The 26328-nt window shown below is 45.5% G+C and overlaps 2 protein-coding genes across 2 annotated transcripts; both read left to right on the top strand.

The window, feature by feature from the left end:
• Positions 1-20: 20 nt before the first annotated feature.
• On the top strand, positions 21-9345 carry LOC308055369 (keratin, type I cytoskeletal 19-like). The gene is made up of 6 exons (XM_080369252.1): positions 21-6323; positions 6715-6797; positions 7073-7229; positions 7325-7486; positions 7800-7925; positions 8062-9345. The coding sequence occupies exons 1-6, from the start codon at positions 5706-5708 to the stop codon at positions 8362-8364; spliced, it is 1449 nt and encodes a 482-aa protein (XP_080225378.1). The 5' UTR covers positions 21-5705; the 3' UTR covers positions 8365-9345.
• Positions 9346-9366: 21 nt separating this feature from the next.
• LOC308055364 (keratin, type I cytoskeletal 19-like) lies at positions 9367-21950 on the top strand. The gene is made up of 8 exons (XM_080369247.1): positions 9367-17498; positions 18456-18538; positions 19086-19242; positions 19496-19657; positions 20091-20216; positions 20338-20564; positions 20867-21012; positions 21820-21950. Exons 1-8 carry the CDS (start codon positions 16914-16916, stop codon positions 21843-21845), a joined length of 1512 nt encoding a protein of 503 aa, XP_080225373.1. The 5' UTR covers positions 9367-16913; the 3' UTR covers positions 21846-21950.
• The last annotated feature ends 4378 nt before the right edge of the window (positions 21951-26328 follow it).

The following is a 26328-nucleotide window of genomic DNA, read 5'->3' as shown; positions in this document are numbered from 1 at the left end:
AGTCCTAAGAAACCACAAGAAGCAGCCAGTGAGAGAAGGGGAATGGAGGGATATGGTTTCCACCTGGAGCAAAAATAATTTGAGACAGCTTTTTCTACTGAACTCATTGCTTGTAAATACATGGGACTGACCGAGACATAAACCAGATAAGTTTATTGCAAAACGAAGGCAATAATGGAAGGATGATGTTTGAGGTCAACGTACCACACCACACGACTGATAAAGCCAAGAGAATAAAACCCAGTTCTCTAATTCCTGGTATCACAAAGAATCACTTTCTCCTTTAAGTTGAACATAACTGACTACAGCAAGACTACTACTGCCGTGTGTACCATTCTGAGACACGAGCACAACATCAGACTCGTTGACAAATCTTACATATACATGCCTTCTGTCTTACTTGACTGTCTTTAAATCACACTATTAGGCACATTGTATGAAAACTTCATGCAGGTCTTTTCATGCTGCCTGAGGGCTGCACTTAACAGGTGCTAAAGTAACCATTGCTTAATCCACAGAGGGATGAGTAGCAATAATTTTTTATCACTATAGCATCTAGTAGATCACTGCTAAAATCCTTCTTGAAACACACGCGCTACTTATCGTATGTCAACAACGTCTGCAGGCAAGCTGCCATTCAGGATTAGGTGAAGCAGCTTGGGCACTGGCAGCCAGGAACCGAGTTTGCCTTTGCCCACTCACTTTCCACAGAGTGACAGAGGAACCAAAGGATGCTCTGCAGGCTGCAGATCTACCAAATATGTCCTGGGGGCTAGGCAGGAGAGGAAATCATTTTAGACCCAAAAGCCTGATGAAACCACTTAGGTCCAACTTCATGCTTTCCAGCCAGTACAGGAAAACACAGCCAGTTTTGGGAGCTGTGTCCAGTCTTGGACCGTGGCCTCATGTTCCACGTGAGGAATACAGATGTGGGCCTTAGACAGAAGGAAAAGGTAGTAGTTTGCAGTAAATCAGCTTCCCTTTGCTTATAATGATGTACAAGGTGCGACTGTGGTTCAAGTTAAGCATGCTTGTGCCTTGGATTATTGTTGATGATTCACGCTCCCTCAGCCTCCACAGGGCACCATGGTCCTTGCTGAACAATTACAAAAGCATGCTCCCTGGCCTGAACAGGCTCTTGAAAAGAGTGGATGATATCATGCTGGGCATGACAACACAAGCAAAGGTGATCGAAGAAGTGGGGAACCTGCCAGGTCTTTCCAGAAAAGGGAGTGTGAAGAGATGTTATCATTCTGTATTATTGTTTAGCAATTACAGAAAAGGGTAGGAAATGAAACACAGACCAGAGTGCCGAGTTCATTGACTGTGTCACGCTTATCTCTTTGCTGGACTAACAGACCTTTTTTTCAGAAATAGGAAGTCTTCCAAGCCAAGAGAGCTAGGGCCACCGCAAAAATAAAAACTAGATCAAGCAAAAATGCCCTTTAGTATCAAGCTGTCTTAGACTTTATGGCAACAAGCAAGGGTGCAGGCTGGAAATTCTGATTAAACTGCAAACGTACTTCTCCCCCCGATCAGAAGAGCGTTGTTATACGTCAATTATAAATGGCAGCTTTTTAACTCTTGAGCCACCTGGAGGATGCCCCAGGTGTATGAATACAGAAAGGCTTTCTGAAAATCACAAACATTATGGGATAAATATAATAAGTAGGAGGCTGAAAGAGTCTGAGAGTATCTGGCTCTGCTGGCAGCACAGTAAGGCATGGCCACTTCTGCAGCCAAAAGGACACGAGGGAGAGCATATTTAGCAGCATATTTAGTTATCTTTGATATCTGTCACCCAGCACTAAGCCATTTACATCTTTCAGCAGGAACAGCTTGAAATGAGTACCTGAGAATAGCTGGGAGAATAGCTGGGAGAGCTGATGGAGAGCCCACATTTGTAATTAGTTGAGTCAGTTCCACTGGGAGGATCTTACCAGGAGTTTTCCTTATTCGCCAACATACATTCGCATCAGTAAAAAAGGCTTATATTCTGCGCGGAGCTCTGCATAACCCTATTATCACAACCAAGACAGAAGTCCAAGCACAGATAATCGCTGTGCTACGTTACAATACTCTGAAGAAGGAAAATACCACATAACTATTAGGCGATTTATTTTTTATTACTACTCTTTGCTACGCACTGTTTGTATCTTTGAAACGCAGACAAATTATCACATCCAAGAGGTGGACAAACACTGTTTTTGGAGAACATTATTTAAACTTTCTGCAAGATGCAAGCAGAACAAGAAAAGCCTTGTTAGGATTCAGCAAGGAGTTATAGAAGCAAGTTCTCAGTGAATGATGGTGAAACTTGAATGGACAACCGAACAAAAAAGGAAAACCAAGAACGTCCTTCAATGGTATTTCATCAGCTGAGATGCAGAGAGAAATACGTAGCATGTGCCAGTGTCAAACAATATATAATAGCAAGAATGCTTACAATGAATAGTACTTCAAATAAGTACCATATATCCTATCTTTAAATTCCACGTTCGCATCGGACAGTTGTTTTTACAATGCCCTTGAGAAGGTTGGATTACTGTTATTATTGTTTCCGTCCTACAAAGCATGAAATTGAGACTTGGGGAAGCTGAACGATTTGCCTAGAGTGATTTGCAAAGCTGGGATCAGAACCCTGGAGCGCCTGGTGTCATCAGTGAGATGGAAATCAGTTTCTGTCCAGCCAATAACATGCAGAGAAAAAGTGGAATGACGATTACATCAATAGCTAGATAAGCAAATACTTTGTAAATAGCAAACAAAGAATTTTCCATAGGTGAAACACTGACATTTAGCCAACAGTGCGCAGAGAGGAGCTAGGGCTGCTTGGGGTTCTCACTCTGTGTCAGAGCCTCCTGATGAGGCTCTCCCCAAGCCCAGGGCAGCCCTGCAGGGACATGCAGAAGCCCAGGCTGGTGTGTTTCAGATGCCAGGCACTGCCTGGATCCTACCCTGGCACTCGCCATGGTTGCTTCAAGCCCACAGCTGAGCTGGGGCTGGCAGTCACACAGGGTGGTGGACACAGCTTGGGCACCGGCAGGGATGCAGGGTTCAGTGTCATGTTTGAGTCACCAAGTCTCCAGGGAAGTTCTCTTGGACATAAAACCAGCTAGTGACTCAGAAATGTTTGTAATAACACGAAATGCTGGATCTCCCTCTTGGGGGCACATTATACTTTCTGTACTTCATATGCATTAGCCTAAGAAACAGTCTTAAGCTTTAAACTATCCCCAGACTACCAAAGTACTTCCTCCGGGGAAATCTAATCTTTCTCATGTCCATCGCCCTTTGGAATCTGATAATTTTTTGCAGTAGAACAACCTTTGGGAATAACTCCCAGTGCCCATCCTCTACCACCATCCTGCTCTCCTTTACAAAGCACAGTACAAGACGCAAATGTAAAGCTGAAGTATAACTCCTTTCTTTCTACTTTTCACAAAGCTTATTAAGTGGGAATGGCACCTTTGCCTAGGGGAGGCTCTTCTGCTCATTTGTTATTTGGAGTAGTAATTTTTCCTCATCAGGCCTGCGCTGCTGTTCCTGAAATGCTTGCCGGGAAATCCTCATCAGCCATCACTTCTCTCCTCCTCTTACTCCCCTGGGGCACAACATTGCCTGCGAGGGGCTCCCAAGTCAGCCGAGGACAGCTCATCAGAGGCATTGCCCGTGGCTGGTTACAAGGCTGTGGTGAGCAAATTTCCGTCTGTAGACTCCAGTCTGGAAGTCAATAAAAGTTAATTCTGGAAAGAGCCTTCCATTATGCATGTAGATACTGCGATTAACAGATCTCCTCATAAAAAAATGAAAATGTCTTTTAATAAAATGAGGACTGTAACTGCTGGCAGGTTTGGAGGTATGCTCTGGTGTAAAAGCAAGAGGTGGTTTTAATAAAAACTGCAGATTTTGGAAAGGAAAAAGTCTACATGAAGAACACACAAATTCAGTAAAATCAAGAGTGAAATTACTGTTCTTCTTTACAAAAGCGGTAGAAGTTCTAATTGCCTTTGGCTGCAGAGACCTATGGTAAGGTCTGAAGTTCAAAAAGTAAGGAAGAAATGTGGACATTTCTGCTTAGTTTTCAATAACTGAAAAAAACCAACCCCACTCATTCACATTTTAATTTTTCTCACTGAAAAATGAAGGACTAGATGTTTCCCAATGAAATTAAATGAAATGCTAGCTCAGCATTAATGTTACCATTCTTCTATAGAAAAAAACCCAATTTCTGACCAGTTCTGCTCCTGGTTTGCTCCTGCTTCCAGCCCCGAGAGCAGCCGCAGGGCTGCAGCTGGGCCACACAGCAGCGATGCCTCATCCTGACCGTGCCACAGCCTCTGCTCAGGATCGTGCCACCAGTGAGGCATGCCATGGCACCATGGCACAGGCTTTGCTTGCTAATTAGGCATGTAACAAAGGATGGACCTACACAGAACCCACACCACATTTAAGGTGTTCTGGATTTGCAGTGTCAAGATAAAATCAAGACTAATGAACTTACCCAAATGGCATAAGCAATATTTCTGAAACAGGCTGCACCTGACGCGTCCTTTATGAGATGTGTCCAGGTGACCTGGATGCCAAAACCAATGCTGAACAACACCTGGGTGAAAGTCAGCCAATATTAGCATGGCTGTATTAATATTATTAACAAAATGAACTATTCAGATGACAAAACATTTTAATTATTTCCCTTCTTCCTCCTTTCAGCATTCCAAGACTAAAAAATAGGTTTAATCTATCTTTTTCAAATGATCTTTTCTGGTTTCTTTTCTAAACACAGTTCCCCTAGATAACACTTGGAGAATTTCCATGGTGCTTGTTGGAACTGGGTCAGACCTATACAGGATCAGGCTGCTTCTGAAATTCTCTGTGTTAATGTTTTAGAAATCTTATGAAACACCTTCTGTGGCTGTTCTCTCTTGGCAACATTTGGTGTTCAGGAAATACCCTTTTCTCTTTTATTTTGGATAAATATTTGAATATTTTGTCTACCCTCGAAAGCAGCAAAAGACAAACCATGGGGTCTCCCCTCTGAAAGGGGGTGTTTTGATGCATGCAGGGGAAAGAGAAGTAACAGATAATCACTCTAGTGTGATACGCTTCTCCAAGAGAAGAGCATTTTGAGGTCCAACGACCTCTGGGTGGTCCAATGACCTTGGCATGTGCTCATTCTGCTGAGGACCACGAGGAACAGGACGGAGCCTTGCTGCAGTGCTCTTGCAGAGAGGCAGCACAGCCCAGGGTGGTCCCCTGGCTCTGGTCCCAGGGGCTGCAGGGCAGCTGAACCAGGGGGCACCCTCACGTCTGGTTGCAAAGGGGTCGAACAGGCTCCGTCAGATAGGACGGCTTTCCCACAGCTTTCACTTTCCGGGTAGACTCGCCCACGTCAGGGATGGATAATTACTATAATGTTTCATTCCCCGGGCACTCTCGGGTATCGTCGTTTTTTGTGTCACTGTTGTTTAGTTGTCATCACAAGTCAGACCTGATGATTCAGGAAGTAACATTTTTGATGTAGTTTTGAAACACGCTTCTGTTAACCAAAGCATCTTTCTGTTGTGGGATTTCGGGAGACAAACGCCTTTGGGGAAATACTTCCGGCTGAAAAAACACAGAGTACTAGCCAGGTCACAAGGAGAAAGGATAAACAACCCTTCTCCGGTGGCAAGATCCACATGGAATGGTATAAATAGAGGACTATGGGGACAGAGGGATCACAATTGGATCCTGCAGTGATCTGTGCAGCTTGCCCTGGGCTCGAGTTGGATCCCTGCGCTCTCACTATGAGCTGTGCCGTCAGGCAGGTGGTTACTGCCTGTTCCCAAGGCAGGAGCAGCGCGGGCAGCTCTGCAGCTGGTAGTGGAAGGAAGGTCTCCTCCGCCTCCTCGGGAAGACATGCTGCCTATGACTTAGGTGGTGTGGTTGCCAATTTTTCTGGTGGCAGTTTAAGCGAGGGATTATTTGGGAAGCAGCTGAGCGCCGGCAGTGCTACTGGTGGGAGTTTTGGAGCTACCCAGAGGGCTTGTTCTACCCTTGGATTCAGTGGTGGAGGCATCTGCACTCGAGGCATTGGTGGTGGTTTCACCAGGGCTGGTGCTGGTTGCGGTGATGGGATCTTATTTGCTAACAATGAAAAAGCGACGATGCAGAACCTCAACGACCGCTTGGCCTCCTACCTGGACAAGGTGCGACTCCTGGAGGGAGACAATGCTGACCTTGAGTGCAAGATCAGGGAGTGGTATGCCAAGGTAGGGCCCAGCTGCGAACCACGGGACTACAGCTGTTTTCATAAGGAAATTGAAGACCTTCAAAACCAGGTAAACCATTGTTTTTCAAGAAAATCCTAATATTTCTTTGGGCTCTGCTTGCACATATGGCTAGACTGATGTCAAATGGCAGAGGTGATAGCTGTGTCTCTGGAGGTGCAGAAGAAGCAATAGCTTATATGAAACCAACAGGGAGGAGGACGCTGCATTTACAGAGAACTGAAGTTTTGGCACAGCCTGCTCCAGCAAGCTGGCACATGGGTTTCCCCACAGTAATGCCATAATTATGGCTAAAAAATGCTAACTGATTCATAATCCCAGTATACGGGATCATTATAAAATAAGTGGGTTGCATTACCCCAGGGGGGGTGCTCCCCCCAGGACCTTCTGAAGCCAGAGGAAACCACAAGCCCAAATCTCTCTCCTGCCTTTTCTTTTCCAGATCCTGTGTGCAGCCATGGAGACTAACAAAATCCTTTTGAATATTGATAACAACAGGATGACTGCCGACGACTTCAGAGTGAAGTGAGTACAGCCCTGCGCCAGACCGAGGGGTTCACGCTGCCCGTGGAAGGGTTGGTGAGCCGTGGTGATGGGGAAATCCTGACCCCCTGCTTCTCATGCTGCCGTATTGCAATGCAGATCTCTGTGAAAGGCACCGATAGCACTGGCAGTGTTAACAGCACTGCAGCCCTGAAGCGAAAGAACTTGATCCTAATTTTTTTCCCCACAAACTCAATTCAAGGGCTTGCCACGGTTTACCGACATGCTGACCTTTCTCTGTTGCCTGTGGCTTAAAGGTACGAGACGGAATGCAGTCTCCGGCAAAATGTGGATGCAGACATCTGCAACTTACGCCCCGTCCTGGATCAGCTCGCCAGTTGCAAGACCGACCTGCAGCTACAGTGTGAGGCTTTGACTGAGGAGATGTGTTGCCTCAAGACGAACCACGAGGAGGTTAGATTGTCCCTGGCTCTTAAAAAATCCAGAAGAGAGAAGGGAAGTCCCCACAAGTGTCGGTATTACTGATACGGTGCACGTACTCTCTGCAGGAAATGAACTGTCTGAGGAAACAGGCGACTGGAGACGTGAGCGTGGAGGTCAATGCCTGCCCTGGCCCAGACTTGCGGAAGATCCTGGAGGATCTGAGGTGCCAGTATGAAACGCTGATGGAGCGCAACCGCAAAGAGACTGAGCAGTGGTACGCCTGCAAGGTACTATATACATGCAGAGCTGTACCCTGCTCTGCCTGTTGGGGGGAAAGGGAAAAGCGAGAGATGAAGAACATGTACTGGAGATGTCTTAATATCAGCGATTGTGTCACAAATGTGAGATGCGCTCAGCATTTCAGTGGTTTTGGTAGAGGGGCCACTGCATGGTGTTAAAGGGTCACAACAGAATAAAGCGGGGGGCTTCACATTCAAAATTACTCAGATGCACTGCAGGGTATGCAGAAGCAGTGGGGGGAAGCCACAAGGAGATGCTGTGGGGAGGTGCGGAAAGGGCTTCTCTTTTCTGACTTTGCAGGTGGAGGAGGTGAATCTGGAGGTTGTCACAAGCAGCCAGGAGATTGAATCAAGCAACAAACAGGTCACTGAGCTGAGACGTCAGCTGCAGGCCTTGGAAATCAATGTGCAAGCCCAGCTCACCATGGTAGGTGTTGCCACTGCAATTCACATCTCAGACCCCCCAGGTCTCTTCGGAAAGCTGCATGTCCAGAGCCGTACCTGTAACCGGACTGGCCACGCTTGCAGCACACCCCGTACCTTTGTGTTGTTTCCATTCTCAGAAAGAAAACCTGGAATCCTCTTTGGCGGAAACCGAATGTCGCTACAACAAATACCTGGCAGAGCTACAGAATCAGATCTCCTGCGTGGAGCAGCGGCTGGCTGAAATACGTGCAGAAATGGAGTGCCAGAATCAGGAATACAAGACCCTCCTGGATGTCAAATGTCGCTTGGAGCAGGAGATTCAGACCTACCACTGCCTGCTGGAGGGGGGACAGCACGACATCATGTATGCAGACTACAGACAAGACCCGGGCACAGTAAAATCTCTATGCTTTGACTTACAGGGATATGAAAATTCGTGACACCAGTAGCAAAAGCAACATTGTGGTGAGGAACCAGTACTGACCTGTTACCAGACAGGGCCTATTAGCAAACCACGAGTCATCTGAGGATTTGGCTCATAAATGTCCAGAGTGCAAGCCAGAGACCGTTTCCCCATCCTGGGCCAGCAACAGGCGGCTGGGAGAGGCCCCAGAGCTGTCCCGGCCACCTGGGCAAGGTGCAGCATCACAGCTCGTGAAAGGGCATTTTCACTGTGAGCTGGGCATGGTCTTTTATGAACACCGTCGTGTAACTGAGCTTTATTGGCTTTGCCACAGCTAGACAGGATTAGGGACTGGCAGTTAAATTGACTGAAACAATAAATTATCTAAACATTTTCAGTTTCACACAACAATTTTAATTAAAGTTTTGGGAAATTTAATTTGTATGCAAAGCAGCTGGCGCTTCCCTGACTCCCATTGACTGAGATTTTGGAACAGCGAGGTGTGCTGTTATTCTCATAAATGGCTGCATACACACATAACCAGCCTGAGCACCCACCTGCTCCATTACTTTGGAAAACGAGGTATTTTAATGGTGGTGCCCTGAGGTGGGCTCTCCTGGACCCTCCAGTCCTATATTAGTTACAGAAAAAGTCAGGTTTTATTCCGAAATGCTGGTTGCAAAGGATGAAATGAGCTTGTCTCAGAGCCCTGGGTATTCCTGAGTGTGTCGAGGTGGAAAAGCAATAGCTGCCAACAGACAGGCAGGATGGAGGACGTGCTAATTTCACTCTTAAAGACCCTCATGGTTCAAAGGGGAAATGGCCAATAGTGACTGAAGAGACACAGCTAAAGCCAATGCTCCAGGCCATGGGGCAGATCTCCAGGGTGTGAACGTTGGGGGCTTTGGTTACCAGCGCTGTCTCTTTTTCACAGAGGGCCAGTGGGAAGAGGAGTCCCTGCAGCACCAGCTGGAAGAAGTGGTGGGCTTAAAGCCACCCTTTGCCAGCCATGCCTGCCCTAAGCCTGTGCACTCCGGGTGAGGATGTGTGAGGTGAGTCGTCCTCTAGAAGCCTTGAGTGTGACCATGACTTGCTTCTTTAGTCCTACTGCATACCTGGGGAAGAGGAGGATGAGAGATCTGCAGGCGTTTCCGGATGGTGGAGAGGGGCTGGAGGTGGTTTCTTTTTCCTGGAGAGAGGCAGTGCAGGGAGTCAGACATGCGGAATCGTGGTTGTGACTGTTGGTGGTGAAGCACCAGGATTAATTGGGCTATGGCTGAAAGCGGTGGTAAGGGATGCAGCTATGGGGCATTTATAAACTGATGCATAGAAAATATGTTTGACACTGGAGAGTTACTAGTAGTAAATGTGCTTAAATAAAACTTCCAGCACAACACAAAAATGAGGACCTGGCAGGGTGTATCGGTCAGTCATGAGTACTTATTTCAACAAGTACATAAAATTAAGCAAGCTAGGGAGAAGAGGGAAAAGAAAGGTCCGTACAAGAGCAAGGGGGTTCTAAGAGAAAGGCATGGTATGCAGACAGCACCCCTGAAAAAGTAATGCTTCCCGCTCTCCCTCAGCAGGTCACTGCAGACAAGAGAACTTCCCTGCCAGCCCCACCGCACATGCCCCCAAGGAGGTCTCTTAAAGAACAAACTGTTTGGAAAAAACTAGACAAAAATAACCTGACAGTTCTCAGTTCTGCTTATAGCACCAGTCGGAAGGGACTTTGCAGAACGGCTGCCTTCCTGCCACCTACGCTGCCTGCTGTCTTCATCCTCTGACGCTGCTTTGATCCGGTCATTGGTCTTCACTTAGGCTAATCTGTTTTGCGGTCAGTTGTCTAACAACTATCAAAGCTTGTCTCTAATAAAACGTTGCTACTATTGACACAGCCTTGAACCTGAGAAATAATTTCTACAAGTAAAGGAATATACAAGTATTTAAAAAATTGTTACGCAAGTAGCTATATTTATCACGCACCTTTGGTTAGAAATCCACCTTTGATCTATATCCACAAAGCAGTCATTGCAAGGGAAAAAGAAAAATAAGCCATGCCCACATCTGCTGCACTGCTCCTGCCGAATTCAATGGCTGCAGGACAGTGATGGAGGGGCAGCTGCAGGAGGATGGAGAAAAGGGACCGGCTGATGCTGTGGGAAGGGACTTCTGTTACCAGAGGAGGAAGCATAAGCTAAGACATGAAGTAGAAGGTGATGAGGAAAGAAATATTCAGGGAGGCTGGACAGAGTGCAGGGAAGGAGTTTCAGGGCAGTCTGACTGACAATCTTCTATTGAAAGAGACTTTCTAGTGAAAATCGAGTTTTCATTAAAGTAGGTGCGTGCTAACATAATATAAGGTAATATACAACACCTTTGAGTTATTATGAATGTGCAGTAACAGGATAAAATCAAGAACAACAAGTTTTCCCAAATAATACTGAAGTAGTAATTTTGAAAGCTGGACTTGACACACCCTTCTGGTGAAGGAAAACAATTCCCAGAGAAAATGCTAAATAAAGAGCCTTTACATGGATTTTAAAAAAAAGGCAAACAGGAAGAACCAGCTGGCAACATGTGGGAAGATAAAAGGCTGAGACAAATTAATATGTGGGAGAGATTTGTTTTAAAAGTAAGATACAACAAACAGCCAGGAAAAAAAAGATGCTGGTATTTTATTACTACAGAGAAAGGAATTACAAACACATTCAGGAACACAACTGCATTTTGCTGCTTGTGCAAGCAAAGACTCGAGATCCAGCCTGTCCCTTCTCACCAGCAGCAGTATCTAACAAATGTGTCAGGCTGTGAGGAGCGCTTACGATCTTTGCTCCTCATTATGTGGCTCTGTTAGCCTTTTTCTGTAATGAAATATTGGACGGGGTTTGACAACTAACTTTAGACAGAGGTGTAATGTGAAGGCTTCTAACAAGGAGACTTATGGGGATACGATGAGTCTGAACTTGTGTCCATTTCCAAAGAAAGAAGCAGCTCAGATGCTTCTGGAATGACATGGGACAAGCCAAAGCCTGACCACACAAAGCTATTTTCGTGGCAGAAATCACGGCAAAGATGGGACTTCTGTTTTTTGCTCTGGGTCTTTGCTCTGCAGAAAGCCTTGTCTGGTCATGTGCCGCCTCCCATGCTCTAAGCTTTTCGCTCCACGTCACACATGATGTCCGTACAGCTGCACCAGCACAGAGGGCAGGGGGCTACGCGACCTGGACTGGTTCCAGCTGTGCCTTTGGGCGATGCCCCTCCCCAGCCTCTGTCCAAGTAACAGACACTTGTTAGCCCTGTGGGGGTAATTGCTCTAATGAGCTTCTGGACAAGGCTCTGTGCTAGATACTTTCTCTAAGTTCAGTATCTCCAGTTCCTGCAACACTCATTATACTGTGCATTTCAGTATTATTTAACCTGCCTCGGTGTTTACACAGCACTCTAAAGTCACCACATTAAATGCTATGCAGAAACAAAAATATGACTTCCTTGCCCAATGAATTTATAACCCGGACAGTGATGGGAAATGATGACTGTAGAAACAACATAGGAAGAGATAGGGAAGAGAAAATAAATGAAATGTCGAGGATGCAGTGCATGGGACAACAGGACAAGAAGTGACTTGGGGCATTGACTGCAGGGAAAGTCCGATCACATTCCATGTACGCAGCCATTCACAGGAGCACACAGGTAGTGCAGCTTGTAAGAGCTCATTCCTCTCTCTTTTAATGTGCAAATCTTGTAAAGCAAGAATGAGTAAGTATCTCAAAGACAGACAGAGACTTAGGCTGAAGGTATAAGACTGGGAGAGGAATTTAAAGATAAAAAGAGCAAGGGCGGGTACCCCGGGAGAAGAGGGGGAGTTATATCTGCACCCAGACTGGTAAGCAGAAGCTATCAGCATCAGAACCAGTGGCTACAGGTGAAATGTACTGTGATAGCTCCAGCAGATACGGTCTGTCTTACAGAGAGCAGACACATGTGAATTACAACACCATCAGGAAAAATCCCTGAGGAGTGAACATACCAGAGGTTTAAGACATTGGTGAAGAAACAGAAAGAAAACAACCAGTTTTGCAAATTGCCAACGCTGGAAATCAGCCATGAGTTAAGGACTGCACCACACAAGCAATTGTACCTGATTACAGGCACTATTCATTTTTAATAGTAAGCCATATTCTGGTGTGATGTATAAACTATAATTTCTCTATAAAAGTCTATTTTATAAAGTACGCAGACAGGTACAGTCTCACACCCATAGCTTGCAGGGTTTGTATTTTTGTTTACTGGCTTGTGTAACATTTTACAAAGGATTATATAGGTGAGTAAACTACTACTATAATCAAGCAGGAGTTTTCTCAGCTTAGTACACTGAAAAATACAATTTAAACAGCCAGTATGAACCACATATTGAAAGTGTATTGAAATTAAGAGACTTTTTAGTTCAAGTATGAGATAAAGATAGAAAGAAGACGCTCTGGGGAGGCTCTGGCTGGGCTACACCTTCGGCTGCCTGTCTCTGTCGTACCACTGCATGGTATCTGAGTGCAGGAATCACCTGGATACTCCAGTTCTGCTTGCCAGGCTCTGGTCTGACCCAGGTGGCTCTGCCAGCCAGGACTGCAGGCTGAAGCCTCGCTTTTCCTCCCGACCTGCACTGCACTCAGCTGCCCCTGCAGGAGTGAAATTGCTGTAAGTTCGTTCACCCATCAGTATTCCCATCTGTCCTAATACAATTCTCTGATACTCTTCTTTGCCATGATAATCAGTAGTGATTCCAGAGATGCAAATGCTGGGAAGCCTGGCTGTACTGTCATCGTCTGGTAGGCGCTGGAAGGAAATGAAAACCCTTCACAAAATGAATCAGGGAAGATTGTGAGCTTCAGCAGGAAGAAATCTGGTTCTGTCCACCTCCATGTTCTGCTGAACTTCTACTTCATCACTAGCAAATGTTCAGAGGTAGTCTGAAGATGTGAACAGTCAGCAAGAAAGAAACTGAAACAGAGTAATCACCTTGTCTCTGAGGCGTATTTAAGACCTAGGATCATGCTGTTACCAAACTCATTGTGATAATTATTTCACTTACCTTACAGGAATTTTGCTAAACATGGTGGTATAAACCAATGAGTCATTAGCCAGAAAAAAGTCATGGTCTGCATTTGAAAGATGGGAGCATGAGGTCTGGAGCCAGCTCAGTATCAGATCAAAGCAGTGTTTAATAAGTGATGCCTAATGGCTATTATGCAAATTATTAATGGTAATTACAAGTGACAAGATAAAATCATATTCCAGTGTGGTTGCACAAACATCACTGAAGCAATGCTTATGAAAGCAAAGTTCTGTCAAATTAGACACACCCCTCTTGTAGTTGACACAAGAAAACATTATCAATTTTGATAAGTAAGCAAGTAGAGCATGGAGGAGTCAGGCTGGTGTTCTGCAAAAAGTCCGTGCACGGGGACAGTGACCATTCCCACAGGGCCAAAGCGCACTGCCCACAACATCACTTGAAAATGTAGCATCTTCCTGCCTCCCTCGGAGCTGCCCATCACTATGTGTCAGTATTTACGCTTATTACCTCGTTGTCCACTTTAAGATCTCTCTTCTTTTCCATGATGTTCACAAGAATTAATGACATTTGCACTGACTTTGTGCCAAGACCACTGCTACTCACGCTGGCTAACAGCCTGTCGTTGCTTCCTTTGCTTCCACCCGTATGAAACCATTTGCTTCCACCTGTCTGACATTTCGTTTGTAAATACTTTTGGGACATTTTTATGTCTTAGACTTGCATAATCCTTTCCTGCACGGTGTTCTGCCCCAAGGCTCTGCCCCTAGGCTACAGGAATACAAATAATAACAAAAGTGGAGGTAAAGAAATCAGTTTTGTAGGGAAAAAAGTTGGTATTGATGGAGGACTCGGCAGTGCTAGGTTAACGGTTGGACTTGATGATCTTAAAGGTCTTTTCTAATCTAAATGATTCTACGATTCCATGATTCTATGCTTTCGAACAAGATGGTGGCTCACAGCTAGAGAAAGCAGAAAGCCATACGGCCAGCAAACACACACACACGCCTCTGCCCGATCCATGGTGAGGTCTCAGTGCAGAGCCTCAGAGCCCTGACACGGTTGTAAGAAGCAGGGCGATATAACACGCGCTTGGAGCCTGCAAGCTGCCCGCCTGCCAGCACAGAGCAAGAACAAAAATCTAACTGGTTTCAAAATACAGACTGGTTGGTCAGGGACCGGCTTTTGAATGTCTTTGCTGTACCAGTCCCAAGCTCCATTTCCCAGCCCAACTGGCAGGAGCCCAATAAAACTCCAAATAATGTAATTATATCCCAAATATGAGTACTTTGGAAGAACTGTATGAGCGTTTCTAATCTTCACTGGTAAAATGTCATTCGCTAGCCCATGGACCTTTCCACCAGGACATATGTAATAGGCTGTACAATGCTGCAAACCAGCTTGTTTTGTGGAGCAAGACCTATTCCTTCTTCCTATTAGGTAACTGCCAAAAGAAGGAGGTGTAGGTGCTCCCTGCCCACCCGTAGAGAAACGTCCAGTATCTGCAATGTCTCCTCCTAAACCTAAGACTCTGAAAGGGAAAGAAAGGCTGCCTCAACGCAGAGCGCTGCTCTCTGCAGATTGCTATTAGGTAACTTCTGAAAACCCACACAGCAGAAGCAAAGCTCCAAGCAATCCAGACATTATATTAATTTCTGTTGGCTCTTACAGCCGCACCCTGTCTTCAATTATATTCCTCAAAATGACGGATGAAAGCCAGATTTACTCCCTATCCTCCTTTGTGCTCATGATTTTCACTACTGTGAGTCTAGGCTGTGTGGGGAGCATGGGGGATGTGTTTCTAGGAGGAGGATGGACTTGTATTTCAGGCACTGCAGTCTTAGCTTGGAATCTGAGCTCTGACAGACTCTGGCTCTGTCCTTGAGCAAGTTATTTCACTGCACCATACGAATAATGAATATTCTAGGATGCTGCCAGCCCTGGGTAGGCATCTTTTTATCATTTCTGATCTAAGTAAAGAAAGAAATCATCTCACTGGAGAGTGGAGAGTCCTAACTTGTGCTGGTGAAAAGACGATCACATTTATATAAGCTTGGGGACACTCTCCTACCACGGTGACAGAAGCCACCTAACTTCCCACCAGTAAGTGAGAGCTGGCTGAGCGTGTGAGTGTAGATTTTCTCTGCCCTTCTTCTTGGAGGTGACGGCTGCTCTCAGGACTCCCTGTCAGGTGTCACACTCACCACCGAAGAGGATTTATCACAACGACTCCTATAAATATGGACATACTTGAGTCAAAGGTTACTTGTGAGTAAGAGTTGCCTGGAAATTCCACCCTGAAGGAACAGAAGCCTCTGTCCCCTGGAGAGCAGAATATCCTCTCATTATAGCAGTCTGCTGGAGAAAGGCACTTGCACTGGTGGAGCCAGTTCTCCGAACGCTCTCTGGCTATTGCTTGCCTGGTTTTGGAGATCGTGCTCCCATGACTGGCCAGGTTGGGCTAATGCCTGCTCCTACTCTGACAAAGAAATGCAGAAAGCTTTTCTCCTCCTTATTTTGTGCTTAAGCACAATCCTAGTAATGGCAAAGACCTGCGGGATCACATCTCAGGCCATCCAGAGACCTGGATATATCGCCCATGGATACTCCCTTTCCTGTCATCTCTTTCTTTATCTACAATCACCACAAATTGAGGCAGCACGGACAGCAATTAAAGTAATTAAAAAAAAAAAAAACTTCAGAGAGGTACTTCATACAGTTCAGCTTATATCAAGTCTGTGTACCATCTAGACACAGAGGACTTCCAAGATTTAGCAGGCCTGATCTTCACAGACTGTGAGCAAGCTGAATTCTCGTGTTTGCGTGACCAGAGAAATATAATCCACCAACGGGGAGCTAAACCCACAGGGGAATTAGCTCAGTGATTTGAGAAATCTCACAGTGAAGCGTGTATTAGTCCTACTGTCTGTCATTGTGCCAGGTGACAGACATCTACACCACGATATCCCTGCTCTTTTCACTACTACGGTCACTACTAGTCACACTTTTCAGAAGTGAGAATTTATATTAATTTCCCATTTTTGTTTCACATACTCTACCATAGCATGTGATATAAAAGTGTTTATTGGACTAAGAATAAAATAAATACAAATTAATAAAAGATAAAAGGCACTTTGATGTTATAAATACCAATGTTTCTTCTTTGTACATAATCTAGGGCAACTTTTTTTTCTTGACTTGTTGTAAAGTTTGCATCATACAAAAAGCTGATGACTCATAAAACATTATTTTACTTTTTGGAATAAGCTGCTGACATGTAAAGTATCTTCCTTGTGAACTGGGATTTCTAGAGGGAAACTGCCTATGGGCTATTTATTCTTGGCATAAACAGCAAGACTAGCCAGCCCCGTGGGAAGAAGAAACACCCTATAGGTGACACCCCCTTTGGAAGGTATAAATAGAGATCTGCGGCAAGAACCAAGTCGCAGTCTGATTCAATATCAAGCTGTGCATCTTGCTTTGGGCTTTGGGTTGGATCTGCAGCTGTCCTCAAAATGAGTTGTAGTATTAAGCAGACAACTGGCTCTCTCAGGGGCAGGACCAGCGGTGGCAGCTGTGTTATTGGTGGTGGTGGTGGCGGTGGAGGAGCACGGATCTCCTCAGTCTCTTCTGGAAGATACACGACTTGCGGGATAGGTGGTAGCCGAGGGTTTTCTGGTAGAAGCTACTGTGGTGGTGTGAATTACGGAGGAGGACTGAGCACTGGCAGTTTGGTTGGTGGAAACTATGGAGGTGGCTTAGGAGCCACTGTCCTCGGAGGATGTTCAGGCATTGGATTCAGCGGTGGCAGTGCTCGCTTTGGCGGTGGCATGGGGGGTGGCCTTGGTATTGGTCTTGGTGGAGGGGTAGTTGGAGGTGGTTTTGCTGGTGATGGCATTCTTCTTTCTGGTGACGAAAAAGTCACCATGCAGAACCTTAATGACCGCCTGGCTTCTTACCTGGACAAGGTGAGGTGCCTGGAACAAGAAAATGCTGACCTGGAGTGCAGAATCAGGGAGTGGTATGCCAAGCAGGGCCCTTTTTGTGAGCCCCGGGACTACAGCTGCTATTATAAAGAAATAGAAGATCTTCAGAACCAGGTAACATCATTTCTCAGCTGCTTTCTCCCTTGTAAACTTCTCCGATGGTGCTGATTCACAACTTAATGCAGTTATCAACAGTAACATTTCATTGTTGTAAAATGCTTTTTGTAAACAGCCATTAAGACAACTGCCTGTAGAAAGCCCTAGAGCTCAAAGGTAAAAACCTTGAGTGTTTGGCCTGTTTCCACTGCTTTTATTCATCAGATATATTTGAAAGGGAAAATATTATCTTCGTGGAATACATCTGGATAGGCTCAGTAGTCTTTCCAAATGAGGTTTGTGCCAAGGTGTTTAAATACATATATGCCAAGAAAGCAACTGAAAGTGAAATAAATAATGGATTGCATTAATTTGCCTGAATGTAAATTATTCTGTCATCAGTCTTGCAAGATGTTATTTACAAGTTTACTCTTTCATACAGAATTGGGAAATATAGGACATCTAATTAAAAATAAGAACAAAGAGAACATCTCCATAACACGTTTTAAGTATGCAATTTAGAAGCAAAACCAGCGTGCTTGTTTTGCAAAGTGTGTTTGGCAAAAATTCTAGCATGTCCATGCACAAAGAAGAACAAAGTGAAAATAATCCAGGAAATGGACAGACTTATAATTAAGTCTTGAAACAAAGCTTTTAAATCTCTCATCCATGAAAGTAAGGTTTAGATTTAACAGGTTAGGTGGATTGTGGAGGATGCTGGAAAACACTGACAATATCTCCTTGATTGTCTGCATCTGAACCATGTATTTTATCGTTGTAATGCCTTCACTGTGCTTCACTGAACACTCACCCCTGTGTCTGCTGCGCTCCTCAACTCCCCCATGCCTGCTACCCAATATGAAAAAAAAAAGAGAGCAAGAAAGAGGTTAGGTCTGGTAGCACTGGTTAGTGGGTACACTTGAGCCTGAGGATACAGGGGAGAAGAGACTTCAGGAGTGAATATTCTTTTTCCAGATTGTCTGTGCAACCATAGACAACAACAAGATCATTCTGAACATTGATAACAGCAGGATGACAGCTGACGACTTCCGTGTGAAGTGAGTACCCCTGGGCCATCCCCTCCCTATGTCGCTGCTCCTGCTCACAGCTGGAAAGAGGAGCTCTCAAACAGGTCTCCTGCGACCCTCCGGTCAGGACAGGCTGGAGGTGCAGAAAAGCTCTTTCATCCATCGCCTCTAGATCTTAGTTAGTGGCAGATCCAGAATGTAAGATTTGGGATAATAAGATATTTTTGAGTGGAGATTAGAGTTCTTTAGAAAGCAGAAGGGATCTGCAGACAAGGAGCAGCATGGGTTCACCTGAGCTGCCATTCTGGCACGTGGCGTCTTTCGAAGGGGAAGCTTTTGGTTTTTCCTGTTGGAGTGCAGAAACGTGGTGAGTGACACCTTCGCCCTGGTGAAAAAGCTCCAGAGAAGGCAGACCGAGAGCAGATTTGACAGAGCAAGCCTTGGACTGCTTTTCTCAGCATCCTGTTAGGCTAGTTAGGAAAATACTGTAAGAAAGATGGTCAAATGAAAAAAAAAAAAGAGCAAACGGTGGTGCCAGACACTGACTACTCTTTCCTGCTTTCCTTCTCACTGGCAGGTACGAGACGGAGCTGGCCCTGCGCCAGAGCGTGGAGGCTGACATTAATGGTTTACGCCAAGTCCTGGATCAGCTGACTCTGTGCAGGTCTGACCTGGAGGCACAGCTGGAGTCGCTGCGGGAGGAGCTCTGCTGCCTGAAGAAGAACCACGAGGAGGTAGGGTCCTGCCCCTCTCATGTAAAAAGTGTTAATTCCTGCAGGATCCATTGCTCTCCGTTGCTGTGGTCCCCACCTCTGGGGTGCTGGCTGCAGAGGACCAAGTGGTTGATGGAGACCCCCATGTGAACTAGAAACTGTAACTGTCCAGGGGCTCTCCCAGGCACTCTGCTCTTCCCTCCAGGGGAACTTGGCTCCCTCAGGTTTTTCCTTCTCTTCCAAAAATGATATGATCTGGGTTTGGTGTTTCCAGGAAATGAACTGTCTGAGGAAACAATCGACTGGAGATGTGAGCGTGGAGGTCAATGCCTGTCCTGGCCCAGACCTGAGGAAGATCCTGGAGGAGATGAGGTGCCAGTATGAAACGCTGATTGAACGTAATCGCAAAGAAGTTGAGGATTGGTATGAGTGCAAGGTGAGTAAATTAACGCAGCTCTGATTTTCCCCGGCTAACACCCAGGCAATGATTCCACAGTGATTTATTACACGTTAAAACCACACAACATGCTGTAACAGCATTTAGCATTGGTTTAAACGACAGGTGACACAGGGAATATCGCCACTCTGTGTCCTTTTCATGGGGTGACAGTTACTCACATGGGGCGCATGTTAGTGAGACCTGAAGCAGAAACTCTTTACAAAGCAATAAGCAGGGAGAATAACTGGACAGCCACGCTATTAGAAGAACAAGAGGAATGAGGAGCAGGGCTGACACTCCATTAGGATGAGAGAGTTCACCCAAACCTTTCTCATTTCATGTTTTTTGCTAGCTTCTCTGCTCTTTTCTTAATACTTAATCTGATTTACATTCCCTGAGGCTCTTTTGGTTCTCGATTGGTGATTTTCAGATTGAGGAGGTGAATCGGGAGGTTATTACAAGCGGTCAGGAGGTAGAGACGTGCAACAACCAGGTTACTGAACTGAGACGCCAATTGCAAGCCCTGGAAATCGATCTCCAAGCTCAGCTCAGCCAGGTGGGTGGTGAGCTGGTGTAAAGCTCAGCTGTCTCACAGTTATGCTTTGATGTAAGAATTCCTAGTGAAATGCACTGTTTCTCATGCCTGTACTTGTATTGTGCCACATGTCACTCCTCAGAGGGACAACTTGGAATCCTCGCTGGCTGAGACAGAGTGTCGCTACAACAACCACCTTGCTGAGCTCCAGAGCCAGATCACCTGCGTGGAGCAGCAACTGGCTGACCTGCGCGCAGAAATGGAGTGCCAGAACCAAGAGTACAAGATCCTGCTGGACGTCAAATGCCGTCTGGAGCAGGAGATCCATACGTACCGCTGCCTGCTGGAGGGTGGACAGCAGGACCTTATGTAAGTAGGCTTGAGATGCACCAAAAGAGACAATAAAATACCTGGGTCCTGGGTATTTTAACATAATAGCAAAGTGAACAACAAGGTGGAGGCACTGCAAGGCTCCTTCACCCTTACTGACCTTTTTGGGCCACCTGGTAATTAGTGCCTACCCTGTGCCAGCCATTGCCACAAGAAGGGAGGTCACTGCAATATCCTGCCAAAAAGCAAACCAGACTGAGAACAGCGAGGAGAATGAAAAACTGTAGCTCTAGTTTATCTGAAATTTCCTTCACTAAAATGTTATTCTCCTGTCCCCTCAGTCAGCAAGGAGGAATTGGTCAGTCTTCGGGTCTAGGAGGAGGAGTTGCAAGAACAAGTGGAATAGGAGGAGGAGGTATTATTAGAACAAGCCACACTTACACTACGTCTTCCCAGATGCCATCCTGTGCAGCTGCGGAGATACAAGGTAAGAACTGCAACGTTCTACAAGATTTACACAGTCTTCTCTATTCTCACACAACAAGGACAGGCAGCGACAAAGATCTTTCCCACATAGCTTACAGGTGCTATTTTAAAGTTTTATTGTGAGGCTACTGGGAAATACACCATGGGAGGCCACAGAGGAGTGGCTACAAGTGCTTTCAGGAGCTGTGACTCTGCCAGGAAGCGTGAGAATGGCAAAAAGGGAGGAGTGGGAGGAGGGGGAAGCGGGGGGAAGAGAGATAGAAATGAGAAGGACGGAATCAGCAGGCAGGCAAGGTACCAAAAACATGGAGAAAGGACTGACATGAAATCTGGGACAAAGGAAAGAGTAGGAGAAAGCAGAGTACCCAGAAATTAGGGGGAAAAAAGCAGGAATCATGGGAATACTGGCAGAAAACTACTAGTACTGTACAGGAAGGGGAAACTTCCTGCCAAACTGAAAAAGAAAGACAGAAACACGGTGACAGTTGGTCCAGGAGAATGAGCGTGAGCAGTGGCATTGTTCTGGCAAGGATGCTGATGCCGTTCCCTCATCCAGATTGCTGGTGGTGCAAAGTTTGCAGCTTCCACCATTCGGCATTTTTATGTAAAAGGGCAGACCACATTCCAGCTAGCTACAAATCCCATCTGCCTGACTGGCAGGCAACAACCAGATCCTTCCAGGAAGAGAGAGTATTTATGCGAAGTCTAATTGAATTGGCTTCTGAAATGATCACCTGTACAGAATGACAGTGTGGGAGAGAATCTATTTTTGCTATAAACAAAGTAATGTTTCCTTTGATGTCTCCAGTGCCTTGCAGAAGGATTTGTGATTAAGCAGAGAAATGGGAATATCCACAAGAGAAGCCTGAAGCAGAGCCATGGATGAAGAGAGAGAATATTTACAGTATGCCTCCGCAAAGAGCAAGGAGTGTGCTCTTTTGTATTACTCAGCGATGCTAAGCAATGTGTCAGAGGGATAGGCAGAGCGCTGGGCCACATTCTGCTTTATTTTGCTATTTGCTTTTTCTAGTCTGTATTGCTGTGTGTGCCCAACCACCATGACTATTGGTGGAGTTAACCAGTAGTATGATCACTAATGTACCTGCTGGTGAAAACATTTCTCTAATAAAACTTTGCTTCTGCCTGATGCAATCAAGAAATCTGTGTCTGGAAACTGAGTTCCTTTAGCAAACCAGTCGCTGACGCAGGGGCAAACCACAACCTCAGCCGGGCTGGCCAGCCTCTGCCACAGCCCCAGCAGGAAAAGCTGGAAAGCCACGCACAAGGGTCACCTGAACTGGTCAAGATCCTGCTCCACTGGGAACAAAGCTTCTTTGCCAGTGGGAGCCAGAGAATCTCCTCGCTGGCCTTGCAGGTCTTGTCCACCTCCTTCCTGTCAAAGCCCGTAGCACACGTTGCCCGTTCCTGCATGACATCCTCCATGATCTACATGAACAGCCAGTTCAGGCAGATGCCTGTGTGCTTCCCACAGAGCATTGTGCTAAAACACAATTTTAGAAAAATTTTGAAAGTCAATGATGGAACATCTGGAAACAGATTGCCTTGGCCCCAGTCTAATGCTGACACACCTGGGCTGTGCCCTTTCATACTTCATCATCCAGGCTGGGGACTGGGATTAGGTTGAAGAGGAAAACTTGGTCTCCACAACTAATTCAATTTCTGCTGACACGGCTTATATTCCAACCTATCCCTTTCATTTTATAGGAATCTCCTCAGTGGGAAAAGGACTGGAGACAAAAGGTTTGTTTTCTATCTATTTTCACATAGTGACTGAGTCATTTACTGGTCATCCTTCTATTTCAAAGAGTTTCAGCCTGAACATCAGGAGCTGTTGAAAGATCATCTTTACATTAAACACCCCTTCTTTGGAGAACTGGCGAGGGCAGGATGGGAGCTGAAAAAGTGCAGCTCAACAGAGAAAACAATGGAGAAAAAAGCCAGTTAGGGCCTTTGGGTACACAAAGCCATTATGTCTTAAGCCTCACGAGCATGGCAAAGATCACTCCCTCCTTTGGGCCTCAAACAGCAGCCATGTAGCTGGTGCTGAGTCAGCATGGACTAGCACAGTAACGTGCACGTATCCCGACACTGACCTGCCCAGAGAAGCAAGGGCAGCAGTTTGATAACTCAGGGCCCTGGAGCACTACTGGTGTGTGCAGCCGTGGGAACTGGGCTTGCAGAGTCATTCTGGGTTTGGAGAATTTTCAGTTAAAAAACATTATCAGCTGGAGGGTGTTTTGATGGTTAAATTGTCTGCTGGTCCAGAAACCCAAGCATTGATCAGTTTTACATGTCCACTCCACCCTACGCTGGATATGGCTGCTGTTATTTCTGGTATATGCGATGTGGCTGTTACATAGTCATATTCACTTAGGAGATGACCTGGCAAAGCAAAACTCCTGGTTACTCCTCTTCTGTCAGAAGCTGGAGGTTATGGAACAGCTGGCTTTGGGGGAGGAGGGGAAAGGGTACAAAGACAAAACCATTTCAGGACCATATATACATACAGTGTGGCACACTTTTCTAGCATCAGTTCTTTTATATAGATAGCAATTTCTCAGTTACTGCAGAGGTAGACTTAACATAACCTGAAACCTTCCAGGAAAGCAGCATCCCCAAGGCCCGTAGGCAGCAAGTGTCTGAAGAAGCTCAGTCATTAATGTATCAGGGAGGAGATGAAAGGTGCCCTTCTCCTGTTGTAAAAGACCATGGAGAGAAGATGTCTCAGTGGTATTTCTTTTATTTAATCTACAAGACACTAAACTCAATAGTATCCAGGGGCTAGAGCAAAATAAGAAAATGCATCACTGGAACAACTGCAATAATGTCTCAGGAGTGTCCACAGGTAGATGCTTTTAATAAATCAAGTCTTAAAAATTAGTTCCAACCCTACAGAAAGTCCTAGACTCGATGCAGATATCTCTCAGTAGACGTGTAGGGCCAGTGCTTCACAAGAGATCAAAAGAGATACTTATCATGGTTATAATGGCAAAGTTCCATTGGCTGATTATAATGGCAAAGTTCCATTGACTCCTCTGTGTATATCCCGGTTGTTCTCAGAGCTCTGGCTGAGAAGTCAGAAAGCAAATCTTTTCCTTTTCCTTTCGCACTGTCTTCTCCTGCCTTGCTCAGCGCAAAGACAGACAGTAGGACCACCCAGTGCTGCCCTTTCTGGCCTCAATCCTTCCCAATCTACAAGTCCTCACACTCTCATTTCTAGAAATAAAGACACTGTAGTGATACTCTTCCAGTTTTCAGTTTTCTGGAAACTCTAGGCTACCTACAATAAATAAAAGCTTGCCACTTTCTTCTGGGAGCCCCAGCTGATTCCCACCAGGTCTGGGCTAGTTTTCTTCTCTTGCGAACTGCTACTGACATCTAGCTGCTCCACCTCGTTCCCTGTATCCATATCAAAAGCCTTCCCACCCTTCCCACCAGGTCCAGCAGGTGCAAAGCATGCACTTTCACAAAGGAGCTGTCCTAAATTCCTGAGAGGTTAAAGAAACCTAATGACATGACCAGAAGGACTCTAATAACCCAGACTTTATGAATATGCCTCTGGAAAGCCCCCAGGGCTGCACAGACTCACCTCCTAAAACACTGTGATGTTGTTTGTGGACCTACAAGTTGGGATGCGTCTGGAAAGCAGCTCATGAGAAGGTGGCTTGTGATAAACAGTTCCCCAGCAGAATACACCCTGGAAACAACCCATATATTAAAGAGCTGCAAATTATGGAGCTGCAAACATTGAGCTGGAAACTACATTTCCATGAGATTTCTGTATTTGTGCTAATGAGACAGACCCAGGAAGCTTATGAGTTCAAATAACTGAATGAAAACAGGAGGGAAAGTTTAATTTGTTTTTTAAGGTCTTCAGAACAATTATGTAATTTTATCTTAGCTTAACTTGTGCACCATTTCCTGAAGACAAAAAGGAAAAATAGCGAGAAAGAGGGCAAGTCTGTGCCGTGTGAGGATCTGGGTTGCCTGCTTGAAAGTCCACAGCAGAACAAGGTGGGTCTAATGGATAAAGCTACAGGCCCACGGGGAACCAACATATCTCAGAAGAGCAGGAGCCATCCTCTCTGCTCTCTGCAATAATTACCACAATAGGCATGTAGACATCCTCCACTCCCACAAAGGAGTAAGTCATTCCATGTTTCTGCCTGCATTATTCTGATGTGCTCAAATGATAACTGTGGAGCAGAGGAAGGAATGTGTGCTCACTCAGAAAAGATGCTTGCTGCAGACAGCTATTGGGAAACTTCTCAAGAATCATACACAGGACAGGCAAAGCTTCAAGCAATGCAATATTACATCAGTTTCGGTTCATTCTTACCACCACACCCTGACTCCAATTATGTTCTCCAGTCCTAGTAATGAAATCCAGGTATTCCTTCCTATACACAATAACTTTATTACAGTTTTTACCTATTCTGAGCTCTGTTCCTTTGTATTTAGGGACTGAGTGAAGCACGACTTGGAAGGAAGGGCAGGCTGACATTCAGGCACTGCAGTCTGATACGGGAGACCTAGGCTCAGCTCCACGCTTCACCAGAGGCGTGCTCTTTGTCTTTGAGCAAATCACTTTGAGCAAGTCTCTCCACATCTCTGTCTCCAGCTTGCTGGAGATATCACCGGAATGCTGCTGGCTTTCGTTGTACTGGATAACTAACATCCAAGGATGCAGAGATAAAGGGAGGCATCCTTTCAAAAGAAATAAGGAGACTAAAAACAATAGAATGATGGGCAAGCCCATGAATATTGGGATAATTCAGTCCTTCAGTAAATGGAATTATTTACTTGCCATAATAATAGCTATTCCAATCCACAATCCTGACACAGAGTGAGGATTTGAGCAAGAGTTTGAACTAATTTGTTCCCTGGTGAAGCAGGCTTGGAGAATTTCTTACAGTGACGGGTTCATTTCAGAAAGCTCTCTTGCTCAATGGCCAGTAGAAACAGTTTCTCTCTAGAGAGAAGGCCATTGCTTTTGAGTCTTAGCAAAACATCTCATGAAAACGAGCTTAGTCTGAATTTTGATGTCAGAAGAGTGAAAGGATTCTTACTTTTATTTTCTCTGCCTAGTTAAGATTTGGTGATATTAGTGACAGAGAATAACCTGTAGTTTGTACTCAACCCATCTTCTCCAAGCCAGCGTAGAACTGGATGGGGCAATGATTGCTCTGCCAGATGAAGCAGCAAGTCTGTCTTTGCATTTCCTAGGACAGTAGTCCCAAACCTCTCATTAGAATGCAGCACATATGGACAGAGAAACTGGCCACAGGATGGCCAT

This window comes from Falco punctatus, assembly GCF_963210335.1.
Source record: "Falco punctatus genome assembly, chromosome: 19".
Lineage (NCBI taxonomy): Eukaryota > Metazoa > Chordata > Aves > Falconiformes > Falconidae > Falco > Falco punctatus.
Note: the sequence above shows the minus strand (reverse complement) of the source record. Positions and strands in the feature narration are given on the sequence as shown.

Excerpts from the sequence above, each read along its gene's own strand:
- LOC308055369 (XM_080369252.1), top strand. The coding sequence starts at position 5,706 with ATGGGGACAGAGGGATCACAATTGGATCCTGCAGTGATCTGTGCAGCT. Across the intron at positions 7,230-7,324 it reads TCAAGACGAACCACGAGGAG|GAAATGAACTGTCTGAGGAA; the intron begins GTTAGATTGTCC and ends TACTCTCTGCAG. Across the intron at positions 7,926-8,061 it reads TGCAAGCCCAGCTCACCATG|AAAGAAAACCTGGAATCCTC; the intron begins GTAGGTGTTGCC and ends TTCCATTCTCAG.
- LOC308055364 (XM_080369247.1), top strand. The coding sequence starts at position 16,914 with ATGAGTTGTAGTATTAAGCAGACAACTGGCTCTCTCAGGGGCAGGACC. Across the intron at positions 17,499-18,455 it reads TAGAAGATCTTCAGAACCAG|ATTGTCTGTGCAACCATAGA; the intron begins GTAACATCATTT and ends TTCTTTTTCCAG. Across the intron at positions 21,013-21,819 it reads TGCAGCTGCGGAGATACAAG|TGCCTTGCAGAAGGATTTGT; the intron begins GTAAGAACTGCA and ends TGATGTCTCCAG.